The following is a 27615-nucleotide window of genomic DNA, read 5'->3' on the forward strand; positions in this document are numbered from 1 at the left end:
TCTGTCAGTCAGATCGGCCATCTCAGCACACAGGGTCACCAAGGGTTAAGCAGCATCTGTCATCCAGAGGAACGCCATTCTGTTGGGGGGGAGGAGGGGTGCGGTGGGCAGTGAGGTCCCCGTCTGTTTTAAAGGTCCCCACCTCTTCTACCTCTCTCTGCACAACAGGAAGCTCAGGAGAATCTCAGGGGCTAGACTCAGCCCAGCTCCAAAGATGAGGAAACACTGACATCATTGCCATCCAAACCAGGCCAAAAATAACTCCCCACCCCTTGGAGACCTGTGGCCCCTGCACAAATACAGTCCCAGGGGGGTCAAAAGAACAAGGCATGATGCAGGGACTGAGCCAGTAGTTAAAGGCTCACCAACCATGCCTCTTCCTCTTAAACACAGCCTCTCACCCTATATGGACAGTCAAGTGGAGGGCACAGTGCAGCAACTTGCAGGAAGCATTTAGTCTTCCTTCAGTGTATTAATATATGGACAGTATATACACCACCTGTTTAAGGAGAACTTGTTTCTTTAGAAATAGTACTGAGAATGGAGGTGAGGGGTCAGCCCATTACATTTTTGCCATTATCCATGTATTTTGGAGTCAGCATTCTAAATCAATAGCCCCTAACAGGCATCAATCCCTGGTCCATTCCTGTGTTCGCCTGTGCGTGCGCTTGGGTGTGAGCTGCCTTAAAGTGTGGTTGACTCTGCCCATGTCCCCTTTTAGAAACTGTATTATTTGCCTGTTTTGTTACAGATACGACTTTTTTTTCCATCCACATGTGACCATTCTCCACAAACAAGAATAAAACAGTGAATCTCTCCCGGCAGACTTTCTGCTCTTCCTGCTCTCCAGCGCCGACTCTTGTGGCTGCAGCACTACTGACCTCCAGGAGATGGATGTGGCGGTCTGGTGTCACAAATACACTAACACTCCCAAGGAGGTGTATGAATGAACTAGATGCGACCCCAGAGGTGTGAGAGCAAACTTCTTTAAGAGGGGAGAGAAAATAATAATTTACACTTACAACAGTGACCATTCCTACAGCTCTTTGACATGTTTTTATTTTCTTCATTCAAAACCAGTCCAGGAATGTCATTGTATATTTACTTGATCAACCATTGGGAATTTTGATTCTAATCTGAAACCATGTCATCTATGTCCAACATCAGAGCCTTCACATGTACCTCATGGGGGTAAGGAGAAAAAGACAGTATGAAAGAGGCACAAATAGTAAAACATTGACAAACACTGCTAGATGCCTATAGCTCATAGATAATCTCTTACCTGAAAATCCACAGCGACCATACAGTGTGGCAGAACACGAAGGTGCAAATCAACTGACGCTACCTTGTTAGTCAGGCAGTTACCCATCTATTATCTATGTGAACACACCAGGGCTGTACTCACTTCTCCACATCGTAGCAAAATTGTTCAGGTAGTTCCTCCCCGTTTCGGTCAGTTTCCTTCCGTTTGGTTCCTAGACCCAGTACTCTCAAAATGAATGCCATTTATTAGGCTTCAGTCACACAAACGCTCCCCAAGACGTAGAATAACGAAAGAGATTAAAAGAAACAAACTAGCCAACAACAGACCATTGCAGAATAAACCACGCAAAAGCAGTCCATTTTGTGTTGAAATTTATTAGGTATTTCGATACATTGTGTAGACTTTCTGTGGCACAAAAATCGACAGACAGAAAAGGCTAAAGAAAATGCCATACATTCACTACCATGTCCCCTGAATTTCAACAGATCAGAAACATTTAAAAGCATTTTTTTAAATTCTTCTAGAAATGTAACAGTATATTTAATAAATCATGATCATACTGTACAGTTTTTCTTGCAAAGACTATCTCCACTCTGTCCTTTCCCCACATCATTGTCTCTACAGTACAGGTCGTAAACCATTGTCCTCTGATACACAAGCTGGGTTGCATCATAAGTTACCATAAGCGTACTACTCAATACAAGCAAGAGGCTGTAGACAGACGTTAAGGCATGAATCATATTCAACACTCCTCTCTTACAGACTTTCTTTGAATGCAAATAGTAAGTGATGGGAAATCTGGACTTTATAAGTCCCATTATGGCCTTTTCATGTCCTGTCAGTGACTGACACCGACATGGGTACTCATGATATATCCTCTCAGTTACGGGGTGCAGGAGAGTTCAGCCATCTTACTTGTCTATCCGCTGGTGAGTTAGTACTGCCCCTCGGAAGTGTGGGGTTGAGCTAGGGTGGAACAACGCATGTAAACAAATGACATCACCCAGATCCATTCATACTCTTTGGGTGAGCACTAAACCCATAACTGAGAAGGTTCTCACAATCCCCCTGTGAGGCTTACACAATATAAAAATATACTATCAATACTGAGCTCTTCATAAAAAATATTCCATCGGACTTGGCAGCAAGCACGTCTGTTTATAAAAAGAGGCTGAACGGCTGAGGTTGAATGACAAGCTAAGATACACATGATTGTTTATTGTCCCACAAGCACGCCGACATGCACACACTAACATGAAGGCACTTACGTGCTTAAACACACAGAGCAGCATTCAGGCTTTAGCATGGCACTGTCTGACTGGCTTGCTGCTGGGGAGTCATGTCTACATCAGTACAGTATCACTGAAGGGAATAATCACCCCACCACAGCCCAACAGAACAAACATACAGTACATTAGTGCCATATATAAAAGCACCTTGAGAACATAGTGAGGTTCAGTTAAAAGAGGTCATAAAGTCATTGCAAACCGATCAAGCCTAATCTAACCCCCTCGCTACAATGGATGAATACCCTGCTGATCAGTGTCCTAGTAGTAAAGCCTAAATGACCAACTGGTGCCAGTGTGGAGACAGAAGGAAAGGCATGGTGGTGTAGTAAGGCACAGCGTGGTGCTGAGTGAGTAGGGTTGAGTAGAGTGAATAGCTGCTCGCTCTGTAAACAGGCCCAGTCAGGAGAGGCCTGGTACGGGCCAGGGTGGTGGCCTAGGCGGGCTGGTGGTCTGGTGTGGGTTAGGGTGGTGCTGGGTGTCTGTTACCTGCTGCCCATGCTCAGCAGGATAGGACAAGCAGTAGAATTCCATCCCAGAGAACCACAGGAATAAGGCAGGCAGGCAGGCTACTGTTGTGGTGGTGTGGTGGGGAGCAGGGCGGTGTGAGCAGGGCGGTGTGAGCAGGGCGTGACAGAGACTGGAGGTGTGTAGCACCATCTATGACTGTTTTTCAGTGCGGTTTCTCTCTGGGGGCATCCGCTAGGGAGGAGCGGAGTGAGTATGGGGAGTGTGGGAAAAACAGTGAGTGCACCCAAACAGACACTTCCCTTCAGTTGAAGGAGCCTGCACGGATCTGCCCAGCGTGAGCTTGGGCCAGATCAGTCACCGCAAAGGCATTCACACCTGTGAGTGTGTGTGTGTGTGTGCGTGCGTGCTTGTGTTTAAATGTGCGTGTTTGTACGGGTGTGTGTGTGTTTGTGTTCATTTGCATTGGAGTGAGAGTGAAATACCTGTGTGGACAAGATTGTCGGCGTTAATAAGAAGCAGTGCAGAGAGAGGGGGAGAGATTAGGATAGGCACAGGCGCCAAGGGTGTCAGTAATCTCTTAATGAATGCCATGGCAGGAAGGGACATGTAAATGGAGAAAAAAAAAAAACTGACAGGCTCTCTCTCGCCAGCTAACAGAAAACCACAAAGTTATGAACAGCTAGAAGAGGACTGAGGAGAGAAAGGACATTGTCTTGAAAGGAATGATCTGGAGAAAATATTCACAAATACAAAAGGAAAACTAAAACTGGCAAAGGCAAAAGGCCACAGAGGAACGATCCTCTTTGACTAGAATAGCAAACTACTTAGACCAACACCTGCCATAATGCAAATCAGGCCAATTAAATGCTTAAAAAATATTCATCTCTATATCAACAACCAAGCAGGCCTCTAAGCATCTATCAAGAGAAGATATAGGGACTAGTCTTTCAACAACATGGAGGTGGTAGCTGGCTTTACAGAGGACATTGTCGCTTGATATCGTTATTAGCCTAGGAGATCAAAATGAACTGGAGCCTTATCAGCTAGGATCGTGTCACTTTCAACAAATTAATTATTCTGTGGATAGAATGTCTATGATTGGGTGCCGGCAGGTCAGGGTGCTGGTCTATTGATCAAGTGGAGCAGAGCCCTCATCCTCCACATCCTGAATCAGTAAGGTAAAGGTGGAACGCAGGGAGCCCGCTTCGCATTCTTCATCACCACCACCTACACTCTTCATCGCTGTTCAAAACCCTCCTCCGTCTCATTCAGCATCGGCAGCACTGGTTCCCCGTACATTACCGTGTTTGCGAAGCTGAGGCGGAGGAAATGGGAGTGGGAAGAAATAAACAGACATTTATTACATCTCTACAGAGCCCAAACAAGTGGAGGCAGGTTCTGTGAGAGCATGCGTCAACAAGTGGAATTCTGCAAGGAGAAAGGGTGTTTGTAGCTGTGAGAAACTGGGATCGATGTGGCCGAGAACGCCCATAATTCTGTTCACTGACAAACATTAAGTTCCTTAGTCTGCATTAAGAATATCTCTGAAAAATGTACACGTTTCCCTTTGCAAACTGCAAACTGTTTTTTTTCTCCAGGAGAACGTTTCTAAAATGGGTTGTAATCAAGCCCTTGTTTGTCTTGTAGGTAGATCAAGTCATTGTTTTAGGTCCTCACACCCTAAGGCTTTAGAAAGTCAATTAGTGGCTGAATCTGATAGCAGAATACCTTAATGGGACAGTCTAACCACACACTGGCCCTAAACAGAGGACTAGACATCTGATGAAATGTGCATGAGGATTCTACCTACCACTTCTCCATCCTTTCTTCCCTCCCTCCCTCTTTCTCAATCACAGCACAGGCTCCTTTTCAATTGCAGAATTCCATTTGTATGTTAATGAGGCAAAGGGAGCCATGAAGGGTTTTTCTCCCCCACCCTCCATCCCCAGCACCTCCCCTCTCCCGCCACCAGCCAACCCGTTAGCCCACAAGCAGACAGACAGGCCTGTTAGTGCATCATCTCCAAACCATGGTGTTTCACACTCACAGTGTAGTCCAACCACAACACTTTTGGTCTAAGATCCTGATACACCATTACTACACAACCTTTGCTTGAGCCTCGTTCACCTGAAGCACATGTTCAAAAGTCTGTATATAACCTAAAAAGCTTTCTCAGCAATTGAGCTGGACCATCAACAGGAGTTGGGAGTGTTTTGTTGTGGAACTGGTAAAGAGTAGAAACTCTATGCTAGTCGTTATAATGGTATTCCACTCCTACATATGGGTGCTGTCCTCTGGAGCCTTACAGTACTGGCACAGTGTGACCCTGGCGACCCCTCAGTTCTGTGGCCCAGGCTAAGCACTTCTCCATGCCGAGGGCCTCTTTGATGGCACCCGCCCGTTTACTTACTCCAGGAGAAAATGGGAAACACATGCAGGATTGGGCGAGATGTAGAGGAAGAAACAGAGCTCCAAATGTTCAGCATTGGTGCCAGGCCAGGAATGCTCAAGCCTGGCCAACTTTGGCCCGTCCGGCCCAGATTCCTCTATTTTTTCTCCATGTACGGCCAAAAGCGCTCACATTGATATTTCAAGTGGGGCCAAGAAGGAGCCAGTAGTAAGGCCTTACTGAGAATGTAATACACAGACAAATGAGTGTGCCAGAATAAGCTGCTTTTTGTGTGTTCGTTCTCCATATTCTCTATGGCGTTTTTTGGACTTCAGATACAAGGCCAGAAACCAGTGCTGACTTTTTTTAGTATGGCTTTGACTAGCTGCCAAAGCCTTTTTAAAACCTGCTCTCTCGCCTTGGTTTTGAGAACAGGCTGCACAGATGTCTGCCCTCACATGGGGAGATTGAGTAGGCACTTACACACTGTTCAAGGCAGAGAGCTTTTCGCCATGTCAGCAATACACTTAACGATCTGGCAAATGCTACATATTTCTCTGAGATCTGGTGTTATTGATTAACTAATACAGTCAGTTATGGAAGTTCACGTGAGAACACGCATACATACACACTCACACAAACCGTGGCCCATAAAACCTTGTTATGCTCTAACACCACTGTATAAGGAGTGAAAGCAGTGTAGCCATGCAGCAACACAAAGATAACCCAGTGGGAGGAGGAACTAACATGGCTGCTATCAGTTCAACTCGTCCACCAGTTGCACTTACAGTCTCCCTCAGACCTACACCTGGAGCAGCTACTCGTCTGAAGCCTTCGTGCCTCGCACAGAGCCCTTTCTTCGCATCTAGATTGTAAATTATAGAATCAGGGAGGCCTGTCAGAGCAGAGTTTGAGAATGGGGGAAGGGAAGGGAGGAGCAGGTTCCCACACAAGTTACATTTCTAATGTCTACGACTTTTTAATGACTTAATGGATGAAAGTATAGTTTAAATTGGTAATATTTATATTATCTAATAAACACTCAAAATGGACCAACACCATGCCTGTTCCAAAAGGGAGTGGTAGGCTATATTTAAATCATCATTATTTCTCATCACAGTTGAGGCAGAAAATGTGTTTGAAAATAACACATTTCCCAGGTTTTTCCAGAATAAACAATGTGTGGGAACTCTTGGAGGGGGGTTAACAGGGAAATGACAGACAGACAGGCAGGAGAAGGGGGCAGCAAATGACAGGAATGTTGAATTCCAGAACCATATCTTTGGGTCAGCAGTGATTGTACACATGGTCAAATCAAACATTAACACATGGTAAAAAAGGGCTATCAGTAGGGGGCAGGTACACAAGAAGACATGTTTGTAATCAACATTCATTAAAAGATCCAATGCAGCCATTTTTATGCCAATATAACAATTATGTAACAATTATGTACCTTACTGTGATTTTCAATTGAAAGTGTCAACAACAAAAAAAATCTTGGCAAAGAGCAATTTCTCAAGCTAGAATTTTGCTATATATAAAAACAGAGGAAAATCACATTTTTGACTGCACTGGATATTTAAAGAAAATATGGTCATTAAATGAATCAAGAAAGAGCAAAAACCATCATGTAACTTTTGCAATATTATGACAAGCAGTAAATTAATTCATAAATGTGACATACATTGCATTCAGAAAGTATTCAGACCCCTTGACTTTTTCCACATTTTGTTACGTTACAGCCTTATTCTAAAATGGATTAAATAAAACGTCTTTACCCCTCAATCTACACACATAATAACAAAACAAAAACAGGTTCAGAAATTTTAGCCATTGTATTAAAAACACAAAACTAAAATGACACATTTACATAAGTAATCAGATCCTTTACAGTACTTTGTTGAAGCACATTTGACAACGATTACAGCCTTGAGTATGACACTGCAAGCTCCTATGTTGTCTTGGCTGTGTGCTTAGGTTCGCAGTACTGTTGGAAGGTGAACCTTCGCCCCAGTCTGAGGTCCTGAGCGCTCTGGAGCAGGTTTTCATCAAGGATCTCGCTGTACTTTGCTCTGGCATCTTTCCCTCAATCCTGACTAGTTCCCCAGTCCATGCAGTTGAAAAACATCCCCACAGCATGCTGCTGACACCATGCTTCACCGTAGGGATGGTGCCAGGTTTCCTCCAGACGTGACGCCTGGCATTCCTGCTAAAGAGTTCAATCTTGGTTTCATCTGACCAGAGAATCTTGTTTCTCATGGTCTGAGAGGCTTTTAGGTGGCTTTTGACCAACTAAGTGGGCTATCAGGAGTGGCTTCTGTCTGGCCACTACCATAAAAGCTGATTGGTGGAGTGCTGCAGAGATGGTTGTCCTTCTGGAAGGTCATCCCATCTCCACAGAGGAACTCTGAAGCTCTGTCAGAGTGACCTTCAGGTTCTTGGTCACCTCCCTGCTCTTCTCCCCCGATTGCCCAGTTTGGCCGGGCAGCCAGGTCTAGGAAGAGTCTGGGTGGTTTCAAATTTATTCCATTTACGAATGATGGAGGCCACTGTGTTCTTGGGGACCTTCAATGATGCAGACATTTTTTTTGTACCCTTCCCCAGATCTGTGTCTCGACACAATCCTGTCTCGGAGCACTACGGACAATTCCTTCGACCTCATGGCTTGGTTTTTGCTCGGCGTTGTCAACTGTAGGACCTTCTATAGACAGGTGTGTGCCTTTCCAAATCATTGAATTTACCACAGGAGGACTCCAATCAAGTTGTAGAAACATCAAGGATGATCAATGGAAGCAGGATGCACCTGAGCTCAATTTAGAGTCTCATAGCAAAGGGTCTGAACACTTATGCAAATAAGTTGTTTTTTCTTTTTAATATATTTGCAAAAATGTCTAAATACCTGTTTTGTTATTATGGGGTATTGTGTGTATATTGAGGAAAAACAAATGCAATCCCTTTTAGAATAAGGCTGTAACATAACAAAATGTGGAAAGAGGGAAGGGGTCTGAATACTTTCCGAATGCGCTGTAAGATGGGGAAAAATTACGTCATAAACATCATACATGCTTTTAGTTTGTCATAAAAACATGAACAGCTGATTTATTTACAGCAGTGTAAGCGAGGGGATCATTGATTTGACATATTGAAATAGATAAACAGGGTGTAAGAAAAATATTCAGAATTTGACTGGGGAAAAAGCATCTAGGGAGAGATAAGAATTAAGAGTGAATGTTGTGGGTTTCAGCACCACAAAAAAACACTAATGAAGAAGAGGCAAACCAGCATCACTCCCAGAGGTCCAACTGGGAGATATCTGATTACTATTCTAATAAGCTTCCAAACATCACTACTCTGTCTCTCTCAGAGGGATGACACCACAGACAGATCAAGACAGCCTGCTACCCAACCATGGTCAAGACCAAGGTTGCTAAATTCCCTGGTTTTCCAGAAATCCTGGTTGAAGGATTCCGGATTTCCTGCTTATTCCCTCATGATTCCGTGAATCTTCCAACCAGGATTTCGGGAAAGTGCATTTATTGAAGGCAAACACCACACCCACACTGCACAGTATGCTGGGATCTGCCACCATGACAATGCCTAAAACGGCACACTCGCTCTAAAGGTTTGGGAGGTTTTGAGCGTTGTAAGCCCTGGTAAATATTGAACCCTCCTCCTGTTGGTAGTCATATATACACACATATGTTCCTCTACATACCTCCTCCAGCTCCTTTTGTGTCTCCGCCTCCATCCGCCTGATGTCTTCCATAGTCAGCTCCACCCACTTGTCAATCCAACAGAACAGCTGGCGATGGAAGTTAGTGAAGATACGCTTCTCTTGCTGGAGGAGAAAAGGACATGTAAGAGGCATTTAGAGGGAAAGAAAGCAAGATTACAAGGAAAAGGAAGAATGTGTCAGATAGTGACAGAAGAAAAGGATGGGATGAAGAAAACAACATCCTTACCTTGTGAATAAAGCTCTCCACCTTGTTCTGCAGGCCCCACCACTTGAACTTGACTGTGACCAGTTTGTAGGCACACATCCTCGGGCAGTCAGCCTTACTAACCAGCTCCTTCTGTTAGTAGCAACACAACAGGAGAACAGACACTGAGCAAACACTGCACAGCAGGAAGATACACTCAATCACCCATCACTAAATCATTTACGTTGACACATGATATTACAAAACTGTGAATATGCAAATAGGCAAAGTTTATGCAAACTTTCCAATAATGGAACTCTCAATGAGAAGAAAGTAGAATGTGATTTGAGAAAAGAAAATATCGATTTAGACCAATCACAGCTGTATTCCAACCACTAAAATGTCATTAATACATAATGCTTTGGAAACGAAGCTTGCTAAAATAATTATCGATATGAGAATATGCAGTAGACGGATAAAAGTCCTCTCATCTACAAAACAGTTTTAAATCCATCTGTAGCTTGCACTCTGTCTCCCTGAGAGGAAGAGGAGAGAGCGATGAGGAGAGAGCGATGAGGAGGGCGAGAGAGCAAAGTGGATAAACTCCAGATGAAAGGACCATTTCTCTCGCTCCACCCTGACAGTGACACTGTTCCCGTACAGGCAGACCTTTTGTGGCTGGGACGCCGTTATCGCATCACGCAGCGATAAGAGCGTCTCGGCACAAAGCCGGTTCCAATATTAACACCCAGGACCTGCTTGCCCCCAGAACACACCATCCCAGAACACCTGTTTAATTAATCACTTCATTCTAGTGCTGCACACAGGGAGAAATGCCTCAGACCCACATCCCGTCACTGTTTGATGCTCCCATCACGGAAGGGAGCGGAGAGGGAGAGAGAGAAAGAGTGGAAGGAAGGAGAGGGAGGGGGGAATGAAAAACATTCTACATACACGTAGGATTTAGCTAAAGTTGTCACCGCTAAAAGAGAACTTCGGATAAAACGGATCCCACATCAAAACACTTACGGTGACATTTCTTCACACTGTCTTTCAACGCCCTGCTCAAAGGAGCAGGAGATTTCAGAAATACAAAGTGTGTGCATGCAGTGATAGACTTTTACTGCTCTGAGAAGCTGGCACCAATTGTTTTCTCTTATGTTACTTTAGCTACGATTTTTTTCTCTCTAATTTCTTTCCACAAAAAAAGTGTTTCCATGTCCAAGGCTGGGGGAAAATGATCTAATTAAAAACCCAAAATAAAAAGTTTATATTATTTATTCAGACTTCATAAAGCTGTTCAGCAGTCTTTAATCTGTGCAAGTTGTCACAGTACAGGGAAACTTTCACACAGTGAAACTCTTGAGGGCTCTTTTGCTGGGTGGAGATTCCAACATGTCTGCCATTAAACAGTGTGATCCTGGACCTGTTTGTACGGCTGTAGATGAGGGGTTAGGGACGAGACCACTAGTGTCGCTGGATGAGCCGTTTTCATTACCTCTCACTTTTTTACAAACAAATACCTCCCAGACTCATTTTACTGAACTGTTCCTAGCTCAAACTAAGATACCACACACAAAACCCGGAGAAGACAGCCACGTACATACACACCCTCTCCTGGCTGGCTGAAAAGAGAGAGTATGAGGATGTGGGCTAAGACAGGAGGGCCTAATCTGACCTGATCCCTTGTGATTTCTATTAGGTCCAATTAGAGCAGGGAGAGCGGTGATTTGTCTTCATCAAACTGCAGCCTACAGCTCTGCCACTCAGCCCTCCCTCTCCTCCACCCTGTCTGAGGGACTCCTTCTGTCTCACTCACACACACACACACACACGCTTGTCCAATACTAGCCATTCACTCCGTGGCCAATTTATTACCCCGTTTGTGAAAATGATTTGCTCCTACAGACAGTGAGTCACGTTGAGTGGGATGCTATATATAAAGGAGGCAGACAGGCATCGAGGCTTTCAGTTACTGTTCGATTGAACGCTAGAATGGGCAAAACAAGTGACCTTAGTGGATTTGAGCATGGTATGATCGTCAGTGCCTGTTCCAGTAGCTTAGATACAGCCGGGCTCCTGGGCTTTTCACGCACAACAGTGTCTAGTGTTTACAGAGAATGGTGTGACAAAGAAAAAAACATCCAGTCAGCAGCAGTCCTGTGGGTGAAAACAGCTGGTTGATGAAATAGGTGTTCGGAGAAAGGCAAGAATCGTTCAAGCTAACAGGCAGGCCCACAAACAGGAAAATAACAGCGCAGTACAACAGTGGTATGCAGAACAGCATCTCGAAACGCACAACTCGTCGGTCCTCGTCACGGATGGGCTATTACAGCAGACGACCACACCAGGCTCCACTTCTTTCAGCTAACAACTAGAAGAATCGGACCCAGTGGGCACGCGATCACCAACACGGGACAACTGAGGAGTAGAAAAACATTGCCTGGTCTGACGAATCCCGGTTCCTGTTCAGTCATGCTGATGGCAGAGTCAGATTTTGGCATAAGCAACATGAGTCCATGGCACCATCCTGCCTAGTGTCAACGGTACAGTGGTAGCAGTGGTGTAATGGTGTGAGGAATGTTTTCCTGGAACACATTAGATCCCTTGATACCAATATATCAACATTTGAGCGCCACACCTTGTAGAATCCGTGCCCCCAATAATTAAGGCTGTTCTGAAGGCAAAGGGGGTCCGACCCGGTATTAGATGTGGGCACCTAATAAACTGGCCATGAGTATATACTGTGTGATTGTGCCACGAGTATACCACCCCCAAAACAAATCCTTATTCATTTTGGTAACATTACTTAAAGTGTTATATTTCAGGCTTGGAACCGGTTCAGGGAACAGAACCCAAAAACCTGATAATTTTTTGGAAGAAAAACTGAAAAACGTTTTTTTTGATAAACAGAATCATAACCGGGAATGATAGTGAGACAGATTATTTTAAAAGCATGGGATATGGTTAATAACGTTCTGAACTTTATTTTGATGGTTAGAACAGTGGAACGGAACACAATTATGTTTCTGTTCAGAACAAAACAACTGGAAATTAATTTAGGATCCAACCCGTGGTTACATTGCCAACAAGCTCTTTCCCCTCAAACCCAGAGTGCTTCAGTGAGAGGTGTACCTTCCAATTTGGTCCCAGGGGCCCTCTACCAGTCTTAGCTGACTTGAACAGAGCAGGATCCTCCTCTGCCTTGTAGTCCTGGAAGAGAAGGATAACAGTTAAGACTAATAAATCAGAACAACAAACAATTCCAACACATCTGCATTCAACATTAGCGATAGAGGGCCCTTTAATCCCCCTCTAGCCCATGTGTCTGTGGGGTGTATGTGAGCGCTGGCCCTGCACTAATGTTGACTGCACTCTGGGCAAAGGGGCAAGGGGAGGCACTGCCATGGTAGTCTCCCAGGCTAGGTCTGCCCCCCACAACTAAGCCTGGCAGCCCCTTTGTCCTGGCCCCAGGATGCAACACCAGTCCAGCCCTGTGCCCTGCCCAGTTCATGACCTGCACCCTGTTTGGGCTGAGCTGGGTAGGGTCTGGGGTAAGGGATGGGGAGGCTGTCAGGTTGGAAGTTGTTGATGCCACCAGCGAATGGCTGTGCTGAGATTACAGATGGCAGGAGGACGCTGGCTGATACCCGTGTTTGCGAGTGTGTACGCATGATTGCATGTAGGGCAGCTGCCTGCCGACAGCAGATGACCTAGTGGCCCTTGTCTGACTCCTCCTTCAAATCAGGGCCAGGCTGAGGAGAGACTGCTCCTAGGCACAGGGCGATCCTACTCACGTCTTGTGACACACTGTATCATGATGCTGGGGGCACAGTGGCACTACTAAACCTCTTCACTACCACAGCCAAACATACGGTTCTAACTAACTCACTAGTGCAGAAGGAGAGTAGATTCACACTCCAGTAGCATAACGCACAAGCAGAACACACACACACGTGTTGTTACGATGCCAGAATTTTGACTTCGATACCAGGTTTAGTACCACAATACTCGATAACATCACAATACTCAAAACTATACATATTAGCTAAAGCTGCAGAATGGCACTTGATGCAGACAGAAACTCAGCTACCGCTCGGTTCAATCGTTTGAGTTCAATATTATTTTCAACTGTTTTGTGTCAGACTTTTTCAGAGACAGCCATGTATGCATTTAAATGAAAACTCTACCCAAAAAACAGATTTTGGTATTTGTTTCATTAGTACATTGTTGACATAAGTCTCAATGTTTTGCACATCATTAATCAAGTTTAAGATATCCAACTTTCAAAAGACAAAATCTGGCCCGTATGATGCAAAACGCATTATAGTGGCCAGATTTCTGTATTGTGAAAGTTACATATCATGACATTTTGGGTGGAGTTTTGCTTTAAATGAACCAATTTGACTGTTTTTACCAATCTAAGCTACATAATGGTAATCATTTATTTGAATGGTAAATCTCTATTGATAAACGGGACAAACCTAGTCCTTTCACAGTAGAGGTGAATGCATATTTCAATTGGAGTGTGTGCATGCATTGAGTTATTGAGCTTGTTTTGGCTGATTTCATAGAGCTACAGATGACAACCAATATGTTTCCGTTCCATGAGGGACTTCATTTTATTTTACTGATCAACAACATCCACATAGTAGTAGCTCATTTTATAAAAGTCTGACTATTTTTAACCAGTGATAACTATATGTACGAGCTATGAGTGGTGCTGACTGTCGGAGCCCCCTGTTAGCAGAGGCAATAAGTCTTCGGCTGAGGGAGAGACGTGAGTGAGTGAATATGTTTTTGGTGGCAATCAGCTTTGAAATCAGAATATTTTTTCTTTATCACCAAGAAAGTACTAGGGTAGTGAATTGAGGTTAGTTTCAGCTGTAAGCTAGCAAGGAATGTTAGCCTAAAAACTGGAAGCTACCAGTATCTTATTGCATTGTAAAGTGTTCTAGCCTGTATAGACATTGTTTTGCGAACAGTAATGAACGGTTTCAACATGCCGTGTTGCATTATTCAAGTGTATTTACTTCTGCGCAGTATGAGTGGAGAGAGTAACATGATGCAGCCCAGACTGCCAGTGCAGGCTAGCATTGAGTTCGTGGAGCAGGCACGGTGCGCTCCGTGGGGGACATCGGCAGCGCTGATGCAGACTTGATCCATGAGACACATTTGATAGAAGTATTAAAAGTAACAAATTCTAGTATCGAACCGTTTTTCATCTTCTAGTTTCGGTATACCATGCAACACACACACACACATCTAATGGTCTTACTCTCTTCTGGTTGCATTATTCACTATAAAGAGCTCAGAGAGAGAAGTGCAAAGTCAACTGGTGTGGAAAAAAATTACAAAACAAATAAACAAAACGCCTTTCAAATAAATTACCAACAGCTCAAGGGCCCAGCAATTTTAAATAAATCATGATGCGCCCGCAGCTAAAAGCTGCTTTTCAGGGCTATCAGCCGACAGGAGGGAGCCAAACGAGAAACAAACGGGAGAAACAAACACACTTATTCATTAGGCCGTTTTAATGCAGAAAGCTCCTTCACTATAACAATATACTGTGCTGCTTTAATGAGTCTGTGAATCGATGTGCCTGGGCCGAGGAAGAGGAGCTGCTGCTCACTGAAGGGGTGTGTGTGTGTGTGTGTCATTGACCAGCGTATGGAGCACTGTGAGCCTTAATTACACTAACAAACTCATCTGTGGTCCCTTGGGGGCCCAGGTCTTGCAGTCATGCCTGAGGCACAGAGCTGATAGGGCCCTCAGACACACTCCTCCAGCAAGGCAAACACATCCGCCTCGTTAGACACCTACCACAAACACACTACTGCTACTCAGGCAAATAACCGCACGCACTTCACTTACCAACAGACTCCGTGAAATGAGGCAATGCCATGCTAAATAATAGCAATGAACTACCCACCATTGGTACAAGGAACCCTTTGGATTTGAAAGGAAGAAACTTAACCATATTAATTATAATTGCAAAGCTTCCAACGTCATAGTGAATTGAGGGGTTTCAGAACCTGCAGAGAAGAAACTCTGCACCATAGTTTCCTCCCTGGTAGGTAGTGCTGGGCGGTATACCGTATTTTACTATATACAGGTATATTTGATGCACGGACTGGTTTGGGTTTTCACTTTACCTTCTACAGCGGTATTTCAATGTTTGGTTTGTTAAATGTGATACGCCACTCCCACGCGTGTCATGTACATTTTTATAGTTTACTCTGTTTGCTACTTGAGTCATCCCTCTCCTCCTGCATGCTGCTTCCCCATGCGCCTCCGACACCAAGCCCTGCCCCCTGTCACTCAGAGAGCAAGTTGTTGCTTTTAGTGATGGGAAGTTCGACTCTTTTTACTGACTCGGATCTTTGATCCTATATGTACTCAGTCGGAGCAAACGGAGCTAGCTAACAAAGCTGGCTCTCATGAGAAGACAGGCTATGTGCACACTGCCCACAAAAAGGTGGAAACTGAGCTGCACTTCCTAACCTTCTGCCAAATGTATGACTATTAGACACATATTTCCTCAGATTACACAGACCCACAAAGAATTTCAAAACAAACCCAATTCTATTGGGTGAAATACCAGTGTGCCATCACACCAGCAAGATTTGTGACCTGTTGTCACAAGAAAAGGGCAACCCGTGAAGAACAAACACCATTGTACATATAATCCATGTGTTTATTTATTTTCCTTTTTGTACTTGAACTATTTGCACATCTTTACAATACTATATAGACATAATGACATTTGAAGTGGCCTTTGAAACTTGAGTGTAATGTTTACTGTTCATTTTTGATTGATTACTTTACCTTTATTTATTATCTATTTCACTTGCTTTGTCAACGTAAACATGCCAATAAAGCCCTTTGAATTGAATTGATAACGAAAACTCATATTAAATGTAACATCTAATTAGGGTCCACTGGGAAACACTTGACCAACACTTTGGTTCCTACCCTGTGACAATAATTTGTCCCTGGGTTTTTAATTTGTTGTCAAACAAGGTATTTAAAGTGCTGCCCCCTATATTCCAACTACATAATTAGAATAATTACTATATTTTCATGATTCCAACAGTACACCTAAGTGCTTTGATCTAATTCGCAATAGGCCTAGATTTTTTGCCCATATCATCAAGCCCTACTATATAAAGCAAACAGAATGGAGAAAACCCCATTGAAATAACTTAGGATGTATGTGTTGCCACCCTAGGGTCAGGCGCCACTGAAAGCATATTTAGAACTTTATTAATAAATAAATAAATAAACAACAACTGTCCCAAAAATGTTGTGTGTCGTGATAGGATATTTTGGCCATACCACCCAGCCCTACCGGCAGGTGAATACAAAACATCAACTCAGGAAAAGATTACCAGGAATGTGTGTATTTGACGTTTTAGTGTCAGATCTGAGCATATTCGGCTTACTTTGCAATGCCAAGTCTCTCCACATGATGTTGCCAAACAATACTATCCAGGGCTTTATTGAGTGTGGGACTGTGGCATGACAGCAGTATCAGAGGGGAATACTCACAGCAGGGGCCACTTGTTCTCCATCTGCAATGTCAATGGGCACCACCTCCACGCTCTTCCATATGGGCGTGTCCAGCTTGTGCACCTGCCAATCAAAGCCAGGCATAAGCATGCAAGCTACAATTTAAAAATGTACACTTCAAACTCGTTATTAGCTGATGCTTCATCTGGGACACAATTCATAGACTTCTCTTTATAAGAATCTCACTGTAAATGCAAATGGTCATTAATCAAACTCATTTTGAATGACAAAGGGTACTCACGTTTTCTAATGTGCCAAGGTCAGGTTTGTGCCATGTCTCAATCTTAATGATGAAGTCATCTTTCATATACTCATTCTGGAGGAAGGTGGTGGGAAATCATTAAAGCTTAAGGCAATAAAACCCTCTAAAGTACCTAGTAGATTTACATTACTAGCAATGTCCACAAGAGGGACCTTCTACCCAATAAATATGTACATGCATTGGCTTAACTGCTACATTTCTCATAATTGAAGCAGTAAGTTATATTCACAAACACTGACGCACATTCACAGAGACAAACTATCCACCCACCCACACGCACGCACAAACAACCAGTGAGATAGAAACTAACAGAGGGAGGGTCATTTGAAGCTACTTACCGTTACAACTGGCCCCAGGCGAAGCATGAGAAGATAATCAAAGAGAGATTAAATTGTTAGATATTAATCCAAAACAGCAAAAGAACGAACGAATCATGCAACTCATGTAGGGCTGAACCCAAATAGTTGACTGGTCGATTGGCTTTTTTTTGTCAAGGAGTAGCAAATACATGCTATTTTTTTTATGGCACACGAGACACCTGTCTGATTCCCGCCCATCTCAGTCAGGATGGCACAGTCCAAGAAGAAGGGGAGTGTGGCTAAAATGCACATCTCTCTCCAGAACGCGCTCTCTCCCGCCAATTTGTGCACATTCATTGTTTCATAACTTCATTGTGTGAATTGTTTGCCTTGATTGTTAGTGTCTATAAAATCGCCATTACATACATCACCAGCAGTAGCCACATTTACCGTTAATTCCTATAATTTCAAAATGTACAATGTTGGTTTAGTAATTTCTGTTAATGCATTCAATATACACTGCTCAAAAAATAAAGGGAACACTTAAAACAACACAATGTAACTCCAAGTCAATCACACTTCTGTGAAATCAAACTGTCCACTTAGGAAGCAACACTGATTGACAATAAATGTCACATGCTGTTGTGAAAATGGAATAGACAACAGGTGGAAATTATAGGCAATTAGCAAGACACCCCCAATAAAGGAGTGGTTCTACAGGTGGTGACCACAGACCACTTCTCAGTTCCTATGCTTCCTGGCTGATGTTTTGGTCACTTTTGAATGCTGGCGGCGCTTTCACTCTAGTGGTAGCATGAGACGGAGTCTACAACCCACACAAGTGGCTCAGGTAGTGCAGCTCATCCAGGATGGCACATCAATGCGAGCTGTGGCAAGAAAGTTTGCTGTGTCTGTCAGCGTAGTGTCCAGAGCATGGAGGCGCTACCAGGAGACAGGCCAGTACACCAGGAGACGTGGAGGAGGCCGTAGGAGGGCAACAACCCAGCAGCAGGACCACTAATCTCTGCCTTTGTGCAAGGAGGAGCCCTGCAAAATGACCTCCAGCAGGCCACAAATGTGCATGTGTCTGCTCAAACGGTCAGAAACAGACTCCATGAGGGTGGTATGAGGGCCCGACGTCCACAGGTGGGGGTTGTGCTTACAGCCCAACACCGTGCAGGACGTTTGGCATTTGCCAGAGAACACCAAGATTGGCAAATTCGCCACTGGCGCCCTGTGCTCTTCACAGATGAAAGCAGGTTCACACTGAGCACATGTGACAGATGTGAGAGTCTGGAGACGCTGTGGAGAACGTTCTGCTGCCTGCAACATCCTCTAGCATGACCGGCTTGGCGGTGGGTCAGTCATGGTGTGGGGTGGCATTTCTTTGGGGGGGCCGCACAGCCATGTGCTCGCCAGAGGTAGCCTGACTGCCATTAGGTACCGAGATGAGATCCTCAGACCCCTTGTGAGACCATATGCTGGTGTGGTTGGCCCTGGGTTCCTCCTAATGCAAGACAATGCTAGACCTCATGTGGCTGGAGTGCGTCAGCAGTTCCTGCAAGAGGAAGGTATTGATGCTATGGACTGGCCCGCCCGTTCCCCAGACCTGAATCCAATTGAGCACATCTGGGACATCATGTCTCGCTCCATCCACCAACGCCACGTTGCACCACAGACTGTCCAGGAGTTGGCGGATGCTTTAGTCCAGGTCTGGGAGGAGATCCCTCAGGAGACCATCTGCCACCTCATCAGGAGCATGCCCAGGCGTTGTAGGGAGGTCATACAGGCACGTGGAGGCCACACACACACTACTGAGCCTCATTTTGACTTGTTTTAAGGACATTACATCAAAGTTGGATCAGCCTGTAGTGTGGTTTTCCACTTTAATTTTGAGTGCGACTCCAAATCCAGACCTCCATGGGTTGATAAATTTGATTTCCATTGATAATTTGTGTGATTTTGTTGTCAGCACATTCAACTATGTAAAGAAAAAAGTATTTAATAAGAATATTTCATTCATTCAGATCTAGGATGTGTTATTTTAGTGTTCCCTTTATTTTTTGGAGCAGTGTATTATTATTCCAGTCTTTTACCGTTCTCATTGTCAGAGTGGACACGTTGGTTTGCAGAACCCACAACCTATGCTACACTTGTGAGAAACAACTTTCGGTTTTAAATCACTCCATTTCCGAGTGTTGTCAATTTAGTCATCGTCTTTTCTTTGGAGCACTACTGTCAATGTTGAGTAAGGACACGCACCTGATTATGCATAGAAGTAGGCCTATAGACTGCCTGGCCTGCGCGCAAATGTAGACATATGTGCCCATTTGGGGGATCTGATATTATTTCTGATTGGCTTTACGCACCATCACTAATGAGCTGTGGACCATCTCAAAGTAATGTTTTCACCTCAAACAGAAAGCAAACAAAGCCTATTTTTACATTCATTGAGAATGACAATAGTTCCTCAATGCATTTAAAAAATCTTTCCAGCTCTCTCCCTTTCAATAACCACTCAGCGTGAAAGGGAAAAATGTCATGGTCTGATCGAGGTCTATCTGATGAACTCTTATCCCTTGCACAAAATAGCCTACAGCTGTGTCTCTCCTGAGCTCACTGGCGCAGGATACTGAGGGCCCAGAATATTTTATACAAGTTTGCTAATGGGAGTTTGGGCTGGACCCAAGTGGACAGTTGATACCTGCGGCTGCAATGTTTTTATTTGTTGGCTTTATGTGGGCTATTTTTACATAGCTGGCAATATAAGATACTTTTTAGGTTTGTATCATTTTCATTTGGATAGAATACTTATTTTCCACCATAATTTGCAAATAAATTCATTAAAAATCCTACAATGTGATTTTCTGGATTTTTTTTCTCATTTTGTCTGTCATGGTTGAAGTGTACCTATGATGAAAATGACATGCCTCTCATCTTTTTAAGTGGGAGAACTTGCACAATTGGTGGCTGACTAAATACTTTTTTGACCCAATATATATATATATATATATATATATATATATATATATATATATATATATATATATATATATATATATATATATATATATATATATATATAAAAATACACATTTAAAAATGTTGACCAATCGATTGGTTGAAAGAACATAGGATTTTCAGTGGACCAAGATGTTTTTCTGTCGGGGACAGCCCTAAACTCATGCAAACAATACCAACAACGAGTCAAATTTAAACGTCTAAATACATAAGGCTGTGGGTCAGAGTGCAGGCAGGACAGGGGAGGGGTGGAGGGAAGGGCCAGGGCAGGAGACGAGAGAGGAGGAGAGGACTCACTGGTTCGGCAGTAAGGGTAAGCGTTCCAGGCCTTTTCATGGAAGACCAGAGAGCCCTCAGGAGCAATCATCTTGACAAACGCAGGGACTTTACTGTGAAAGCCAAGAAGAGGGGAGGAGCATAGATGAATACACACATAATCACTAACTCCAGTCATACAGGTTCTACAGTGGGATATCTTACTGTCATGGTCTTGAAGGCCTCTCAGGTACTATAAACCTACAGTAAGACAGGGATGACTACACTGCCACTTGGTGGCAAGATAGTGATGGTGCACTTGGAACATACTGTGTGTGAGTGTCTCTTACCTCTTCAGATGGTAGATTTTGTGTGTGTACTGTCCTTTCTCGCCATCCTTCTCATAGGGTTCATTCTTGAGGACCTCAATGCCCTCTCCTCCACCTGTCTCATTCTTACTGGCCACTGCTACAGAGTACAACTGGCCCACTTGATACTGAAACAAACACACGTTACCGTACCATTACAATACAACAAATACTTGCACTCATGCAGGTCAAAAACAGTCTCGAAAACCAGACTATAGGCAACAGTGACTTACATTTTTTTTAAGTTAATCGGTATTGGCTTTTTTTGGTCCTCCAATAAATCGGTATCGGTGTTGAAAAATCATAAAATCGGTCGACGTGTAACTTCTGACCCACTGGGAATGTGATGAAAGAAATAAAAAGCTGAAATAAATTCACTACTATTATTCTGACTTTTCACATTCTTAAAATAAAGTGGTGATCCTAACTGACCTAAGACAGGGAATTTTTACTTGGACTAAATGTCAGGAATTGTGAAAAACTGAGTTTAAATGTATTTGGCTAAGGTGTATGTAATCTTCAGACTTCAACTGTAGGCAGTGACAGATCCTCTATGCCTAAAGAGTGTCATTGAAACCAGGCCCTATAGACACTGTGTTGCCTACGGTCGGGTTTTTCCGAGACTATAAAAGACTATAAAAGAAAAGATGGATAGCAACTAAGAACATAAGGAATAAATAAAAACATTAGTTATGGACTATCAGATGACAGAGCGTGCTCATGTTGAATAAGAGCTTGACAAACAGGATGGCAGTGTCCAGCATCATACAGGGTTATCAAAGTTGGGAGAGACATGGTGGCCCCTACTAGCATCCCCAGTCCCCACAAGAGACCGACACAGCCCAACAGAGAGCCACTCTTCATGGTTTTGATTTAATAGGATTAGGGGGAGGGGAGCGTGAAAACAGCCACAGTGGGGGGCCTACAGTACTGGAGGGTCTACATGGCTGGCTGTGTGACTGTGCGTTTGTGTACAAAAGAAAGATTGTGTGAGACAGACTGCATGTGTCAAGCGTTTGTCATCTAAGGGGACTATAAAAACATCACTGCATGCATTCAGTGTTCATTGTTTCAACATGGGTATTGTGCCAACCAAAAACAACATATTTTTTATGCATCGTCTCCTAACCACAACAATCATGAAGAGTAGGCTAAACAGACAAATTGTCCAGAGAACAGAGCTCTGATCAAGAGTTTTACAGTCCGTCTCCTCTCTGTTCTGGGCCCTGTAGAGGGCAACACATTCCTTTCACATCAAAAGGCATTCCCTCTTACTCGCCCAAAAGCATGCAGTCACACACACACGCATGCTTGCACACACCAACTATGTTAATTAACCAACATATGGCCCCAGGTTAAATGAGACATTCAAATTGTCCTGAATTAGACAAAGTAATTTAAACAAGCACTCAGTTTTTCAACTAGTTGATCACTGTTCATAAACATTTGTGTAATTAATGAAACAAGCCATTCATGATGGTGCTGCAGGTCTGTTTTTATGCCATGCTTATACTGTGGTAACTAAGCCTGTATCAGATCAACTCAAATCAGTATCTGAAAGCCAGGGTATTTTTGTTTTGTTCCATTCACTACCAGTCTTCCAGGACATTTTACTCATCACGGTAGGGTAGTAATTACTGAATGCAGTATTTATGACTGTGCATCGCGCTACTACTGCACATTTAACCCTTCAGTCAGCCATGACATTGGTATGCTATTTTCCGTTCTTCAAATAGCAATTACAGGCACACCTAACGGAGGAGCTAACACAGATGATTGTGAACAGTCACCAGAAAACATTTTTGTAAACAGAATCCATTAAAATCAGTTATATTATGGCGAATATCAGACTTCTTTCACTGTTAGCCAAAAACTACTTGAAAAGCAGCCCGTTCGCTGTCTTTTTTTATTTATGCACTGCCCTCTGCATCATTCTGATTGGTGAAGAGTAATTAAAAAGATATATATTACAGTGCATTAGCAAAGTGTTCAGACCCCTTGACTTTTTTGGGATTAAATATATATTTTTCCTCATCCATCTACACACAATACCGCATAATGACAAAGCGAACAGGTTTTTTAGCAAATTTATTACAAGTAAAAAAAATCTGAAATCCCTTATTTACATAGGTATTCAGACCCTTTGCTATGAGACTCGAAATTGAGCTCAGGTGCATCCTGTTTCCATTGATCATCCTTGAGATGTTTCTACAACTTAATTGGAGTCCACCTTGTGGTAAATTCAATTGATTGGACATGATTTGGAAAAGCACACACCTGTCTATATAAGGTCCCATACTTGACAGCGCATGTCAGAGCAAAAACCAAGCCACAAGTTCAAAAGGAATTGTCCGTAGAGCTCCGAGAAATTATTGTGTAGAGGTACAGATCTGGGGAAGGTTACCAAAAACATATTTGGCATTGAATGTCCCCAAGAATACAGTAGCCTCCATCATTCTTAAATGGAAGACGTTTGGAAGCACCAAGACTCTTCCAAACTGAGCAATCGGGGGAGAAGAACCTTGATCAGGGAGGTGACCAAGAACCCGACGGTCACTCTGACAGAGCTCCAGAGTTCCTTTGTGGAGATGGGAGAACCTTCCAGAAGGACAACCATCTCTGCAGCACTCCACCAATCAGGCCTTTATGGTAGAGTGGCCAGATGGAAGCAACTCCTCAGCAAAAGTCATGACAGCCCGATGGAGTTTGCCCCAAGGCATCTAAACGACTCTCGGACCATGAGAAACAAGAATCTCTGGTCTGATGAAACCAAGATTGAACTCTTTGGCCTGAATGCCAAGTGTCACGTCTGCAGGAAACCTGGCACCATCCCTACGGTGAAGCATGGTGGTGGTAGCAGCATACTGTGGGGATGTTTTTCAGCAGCAGGGACTGGGAGACTAGTCAGGATCGAGGGAAAGATGAACGGAGCAAAGTACAGAGATCCTTGCTGAGAACCTGGTCAAGAGCGCTCTGGCTGGGGTGGAGGTTGACCTTCCAACCGGACAACTACCCTAAGCACAGAGCCAAGACAATGCAGGAGTGAGTTTGGGACAAGTCTCTGAATGTCCTTGGGTGGCCCAGCCAGAGCCCGGTCTTGAACCCGATCTAACATTTCTGGAGACCTGAAAATAGCTGTGCAGCGAAGCTCCACCCCCAACCAAACAGAGTTTGAGAGGATCTACAGAAAAAATAAAAATAAAATAAAATAAAAATTAAAGTGTTAAACATTTGCAAATATTTTAAAAATAAACAACTTTTTACTTTGTTATTATGGGGTATTGTGTGGCGATTGAGGTAAAAAAATTTAAAAAATGATTCCATTTTAGAATAAGGCTGTATTGTAACAAAATGTGGAATAACTGAAGGGGTCTGAATACTTTTCCGAATGCACTGTGTTTTGACTCTCCAGATATGCGAAATATTATTAGAATAGTGAAATAATAAAAAAATATCCGTCCCTACTTTATAGTTCATTTTCTAATCATTTGAACGTACAGTGACTTCAGAATGTATTCACACCTTGACTTTTTACACATTTCGTGTTAGTGGGATTAAAAATGTATTTAAATTGTCATTTTTTTTGTCAATGGTCTACCCAAAATACTCGGTCAAAGTGAAAGAAACATGCTAATATTTGTACAAATATAAAATATGACAAATGAAACTAATATACAGTATATTGATGAGAATTATTCAACCCCTCCCCCCCTTTTAGCAGTGATTACAGCTGAGTCTTTCTGGACAAGTCTCAAAGAGCTTTCCACACCTGGATTGAGCAACATTTGCCCACTACTCTCCAAAACATTCAAGCTCTGTCAAATTGGTTGTTGATCATTGCTAGACAACCATTTTCACGTCTTTCCATATCTTTTCAAGTAGATTTAAACTGTAACTCCTCCATGGGGTGACGCACAATTGGCCTAGTGTCGTCCGGGTTAGGCCGGTAGGGATATCCTGGTCTCATCGCACGTACAGTGTTTCCTCCGACACATTGGTGTGGCTGGTTTCCGGGTTGGATGCGCGCTGTGTTAAGAAGCAGTGCGGCTTGGTTGGGTTGTGTTTCGGAGGACGCATGGCTCTTGACCTTCATCTCTCCCGAGCCCGTACGGGAGTTGTAGCGATGAGACAAGATACTAACTACTAATAATTGGACACCACGAAATTGGGGAGAAAAAGGGGGTAAAAAAAATATAAACTAACTCGGCTACTCAAGAACATTCACTGTCTTGGTAAACAACTCCAGTGTAGATTTGGCATCGTTTTAGGTTATTGTCCTGCTGAAAGGTGAATTCATCTCCCAGTGTCTAGTGGAAAGCAGACTTAATAACCAGGTTTTCCTCAAGGATTTTGCCTGTGCTTAGCTCCATTCAGTTTCTTTTTTTATCCTGTAAAACTACCCAGTCCTTAACGATTACAAGCATATCCATAACATGATGCAGCCACCACTATGCTTGAAAATATGGAGAGTGGTACACCGTAATGTGTAGCATTGGATTTGCCCCAAACATAACACTTTGTAGTCAGGACAAAAAGTTAATTACTTCGCCACCTTTATTGCAGTATTACTTTAGTAGGTGCTTTTAGGTGCGTGTTTTGGAATTTGGAATATTATTCTGCAAAAAAATGTACAAATATTAGTCTGTTTTGGAATATTATTCTGTACAGGCTTCCTTCTTTTCACTCTGTGAATTAGGTCAGTATTGTGGAGTAACTAAAATGTTGATTCCTCAGTTCTATCACAGCCATTAACTGTTTTAAAGTCATCATTGGCCTCAGTGAATTCCCTGAGCGGTTTCCTTCTTCTCCGGCAAGAGAGTTAGGAAGGACGCCTGTATCTTTGTAGTGACGCTGTACTGATACACCATTCAAAGTGTAATTAATAACTTTACCATGCTCAAAGGGATATTCAATGCGTTTTTTTTTTTTTACCCATCTACCAATAGGTGTAGTCCTTTGTGAGGCCTTGGAAAATCTCCTTTGTCTTTGTGGTTGAATCCGTGTTTGAAATTCACTGCTCGACAGAGGGACCTAACAGATAATTGAACATGTGGGATACAGAGATGAGGTAATCATTAAAAAAATTGCATGCAATTTACTGTGACTTGTTAAGTAAATGTACTCCTGAACTTATTTAAGCTTGCCATAAAAGGGGTTGAATACTTGACACAAGACATTTCAGCTTGTCATTTTTTATTAATTTGTAAAAATAAAAAGCAATTCCACTGATATTTTTTATTTAACCAGGAAGGGCTCATTGAGATTTAAAATGTCTTTTTCAAGAGCGTCCTGGCCAAGATAGGCAGCACCAAGTCATTACAAAAATTACAGACAAACATGAAAAACTACAAGTCATATAGTAAAAAGCATAGAATTCACAAGAGTAAAACAAAATCAAAAACAGCAAATTAAAAACATTGACAGGTCAGGGAATCAGTCTCAAGATCATTCATCAGTGATTTCAAAAATACCAATTGAAACAAGTCCTTCCAGTTTAAAAGTATTTTGTAAGGCGTTCCAAGACGATAGCGCAGAGTACATAAAAGCCCTTTTACCAAATTCAGTTCGGACATTTGGAACAGTTAGCAGGATAAAGTCCAGCGAACGAAGAGAGTACCCACCACATTTCTTAACAATAAAAATGCCCAAATAAAAAAGGTAGTAAACCCAAAATGGCTTTGTAAATAAAAGTATACCAGTGCCTGAGCCTACGAGTGACTAGAGAAGGCCAGCCAACCCTGGTATACAAAGTGCAGTGGTGCGTAAGGGTTTTGCAGTTTAAAATAAATCTCAAAATGCCATGTGAAAGGGTGTCAATTGATCTCCATGCAGTATTGTGTGTAGGCCAGTGACAATAATATAAATTGAATCCATTTTAAAATGCAGGCTGTAAAACAAAATGTGGAAAAAGTCAAGGGGTGTGAATACTTGGAAGGCACTGTAACTATAATCCATCCCTCAGTGAACACACTTCATTGCCATATAAGGACAGTGCGCGAGTCAGAACATTTTATAACAGTAACCCATACAAAAAAGTGCAACAAGTAAGCTACCTCCATCCTCTTCATACAAAGGAATCAAAATATTTACTAACACTGTCAGATTCCAATAACACTACTCAAATCCAGAACCATAGAGAGATCGAAAATAATGCTTTTCAGCCTAATCATTGATGGAAATACATTCGACTGGTCGTGTTTATCGGTCTATAGGTCCATTTGCATAATGTTGTGGAATTCAATTGCAGTGTGTATATTCGTTATGCATCTTATGAGCAGAAAATCTGTCAGTGCAAGAGCTGCTGCTACAGCGCGTCAATCAGCTCTTCCTTTGCTGCTGGAGTTAAACATGCACTTTTACAAGCCCAATCAATGCACAACAACTCTAAATGCAATCACCTTATTAAAAGGTTGATGGCCATGATTAAAAAGAGCTACTATTTTTCTCACTCAACTGGTAAATGAAGCGCACCTCCCATTCGCCATTCAAGTGCATAGGCAATGGAAGG

General features: G+C 43.0%; 1 protein-coding gene across 1 annotated transcript in view; it reads right to left on the reverse strand.

Moving 5' to 3' along the window:
- Positions 1 to 1622: 1622 nt before the first annotated feature.
- LOC139389785 (phosphatidylinositol transfer protein beta isoform-like) overlaps positions 1623 to 27615 on the reverse strand; it is a 43320-nt gene continuing 17327 nt past the window's right edge. Inside the window, exons 4-12 of the mRNA XM_071136732.1 lie at positions 21090 to 21235; positions 20782 to 20873; positions 17503 to 17510; positions 17144 to 17218; positions 16882 to 16965; positions 12466 to 12543; positions 9373 to 9483; positions 9126 to 9248; positions 1623 to 4336 (exon numbers count right to left, since the gene is read on the reverse strand). Coding sequence (XP_070992833.1) covers positions 4286 to 4336; positions 9126 to 9248; positions 9373 to 9483; positions 12466 to 12543; positions 16882 to 16965; positions 17144 to 17218; positions 17503 to 17510; positions 20782 to 20873; positions 21090 to 21235 — 768 coding nt within the window. The 3' untranslated portion in view covers positions 1623 to 4285. The remainder of the gene's footprint in view (positions 4337 to 9125; positions 9249 to 9372; positions 9484 to 12465; positions 12544 to 16881; positions 16966 to 17143; positions 17219 to 17502; positions 17511 to 20781; positions 20874 to 21089; positions 21236 to 27615) is intronic.

Source organism: Oncorhynchus clarkii, chromosome 30 (assembly GCF_045791955.1).
Source record: "Oncorhynchus clarkii lewisi isolate Uvic-CL-2024 chromosome 30, UVic_Ocla_1.0, whole genome shotgun sequence".
NCBI classification, from domain to species: Eukaryota; Metazoa; Chordata; class Actinopteri; order Salmoniformes; family Salmonidae; genus Oncorhynchus; species Oncorhynchus clarkii.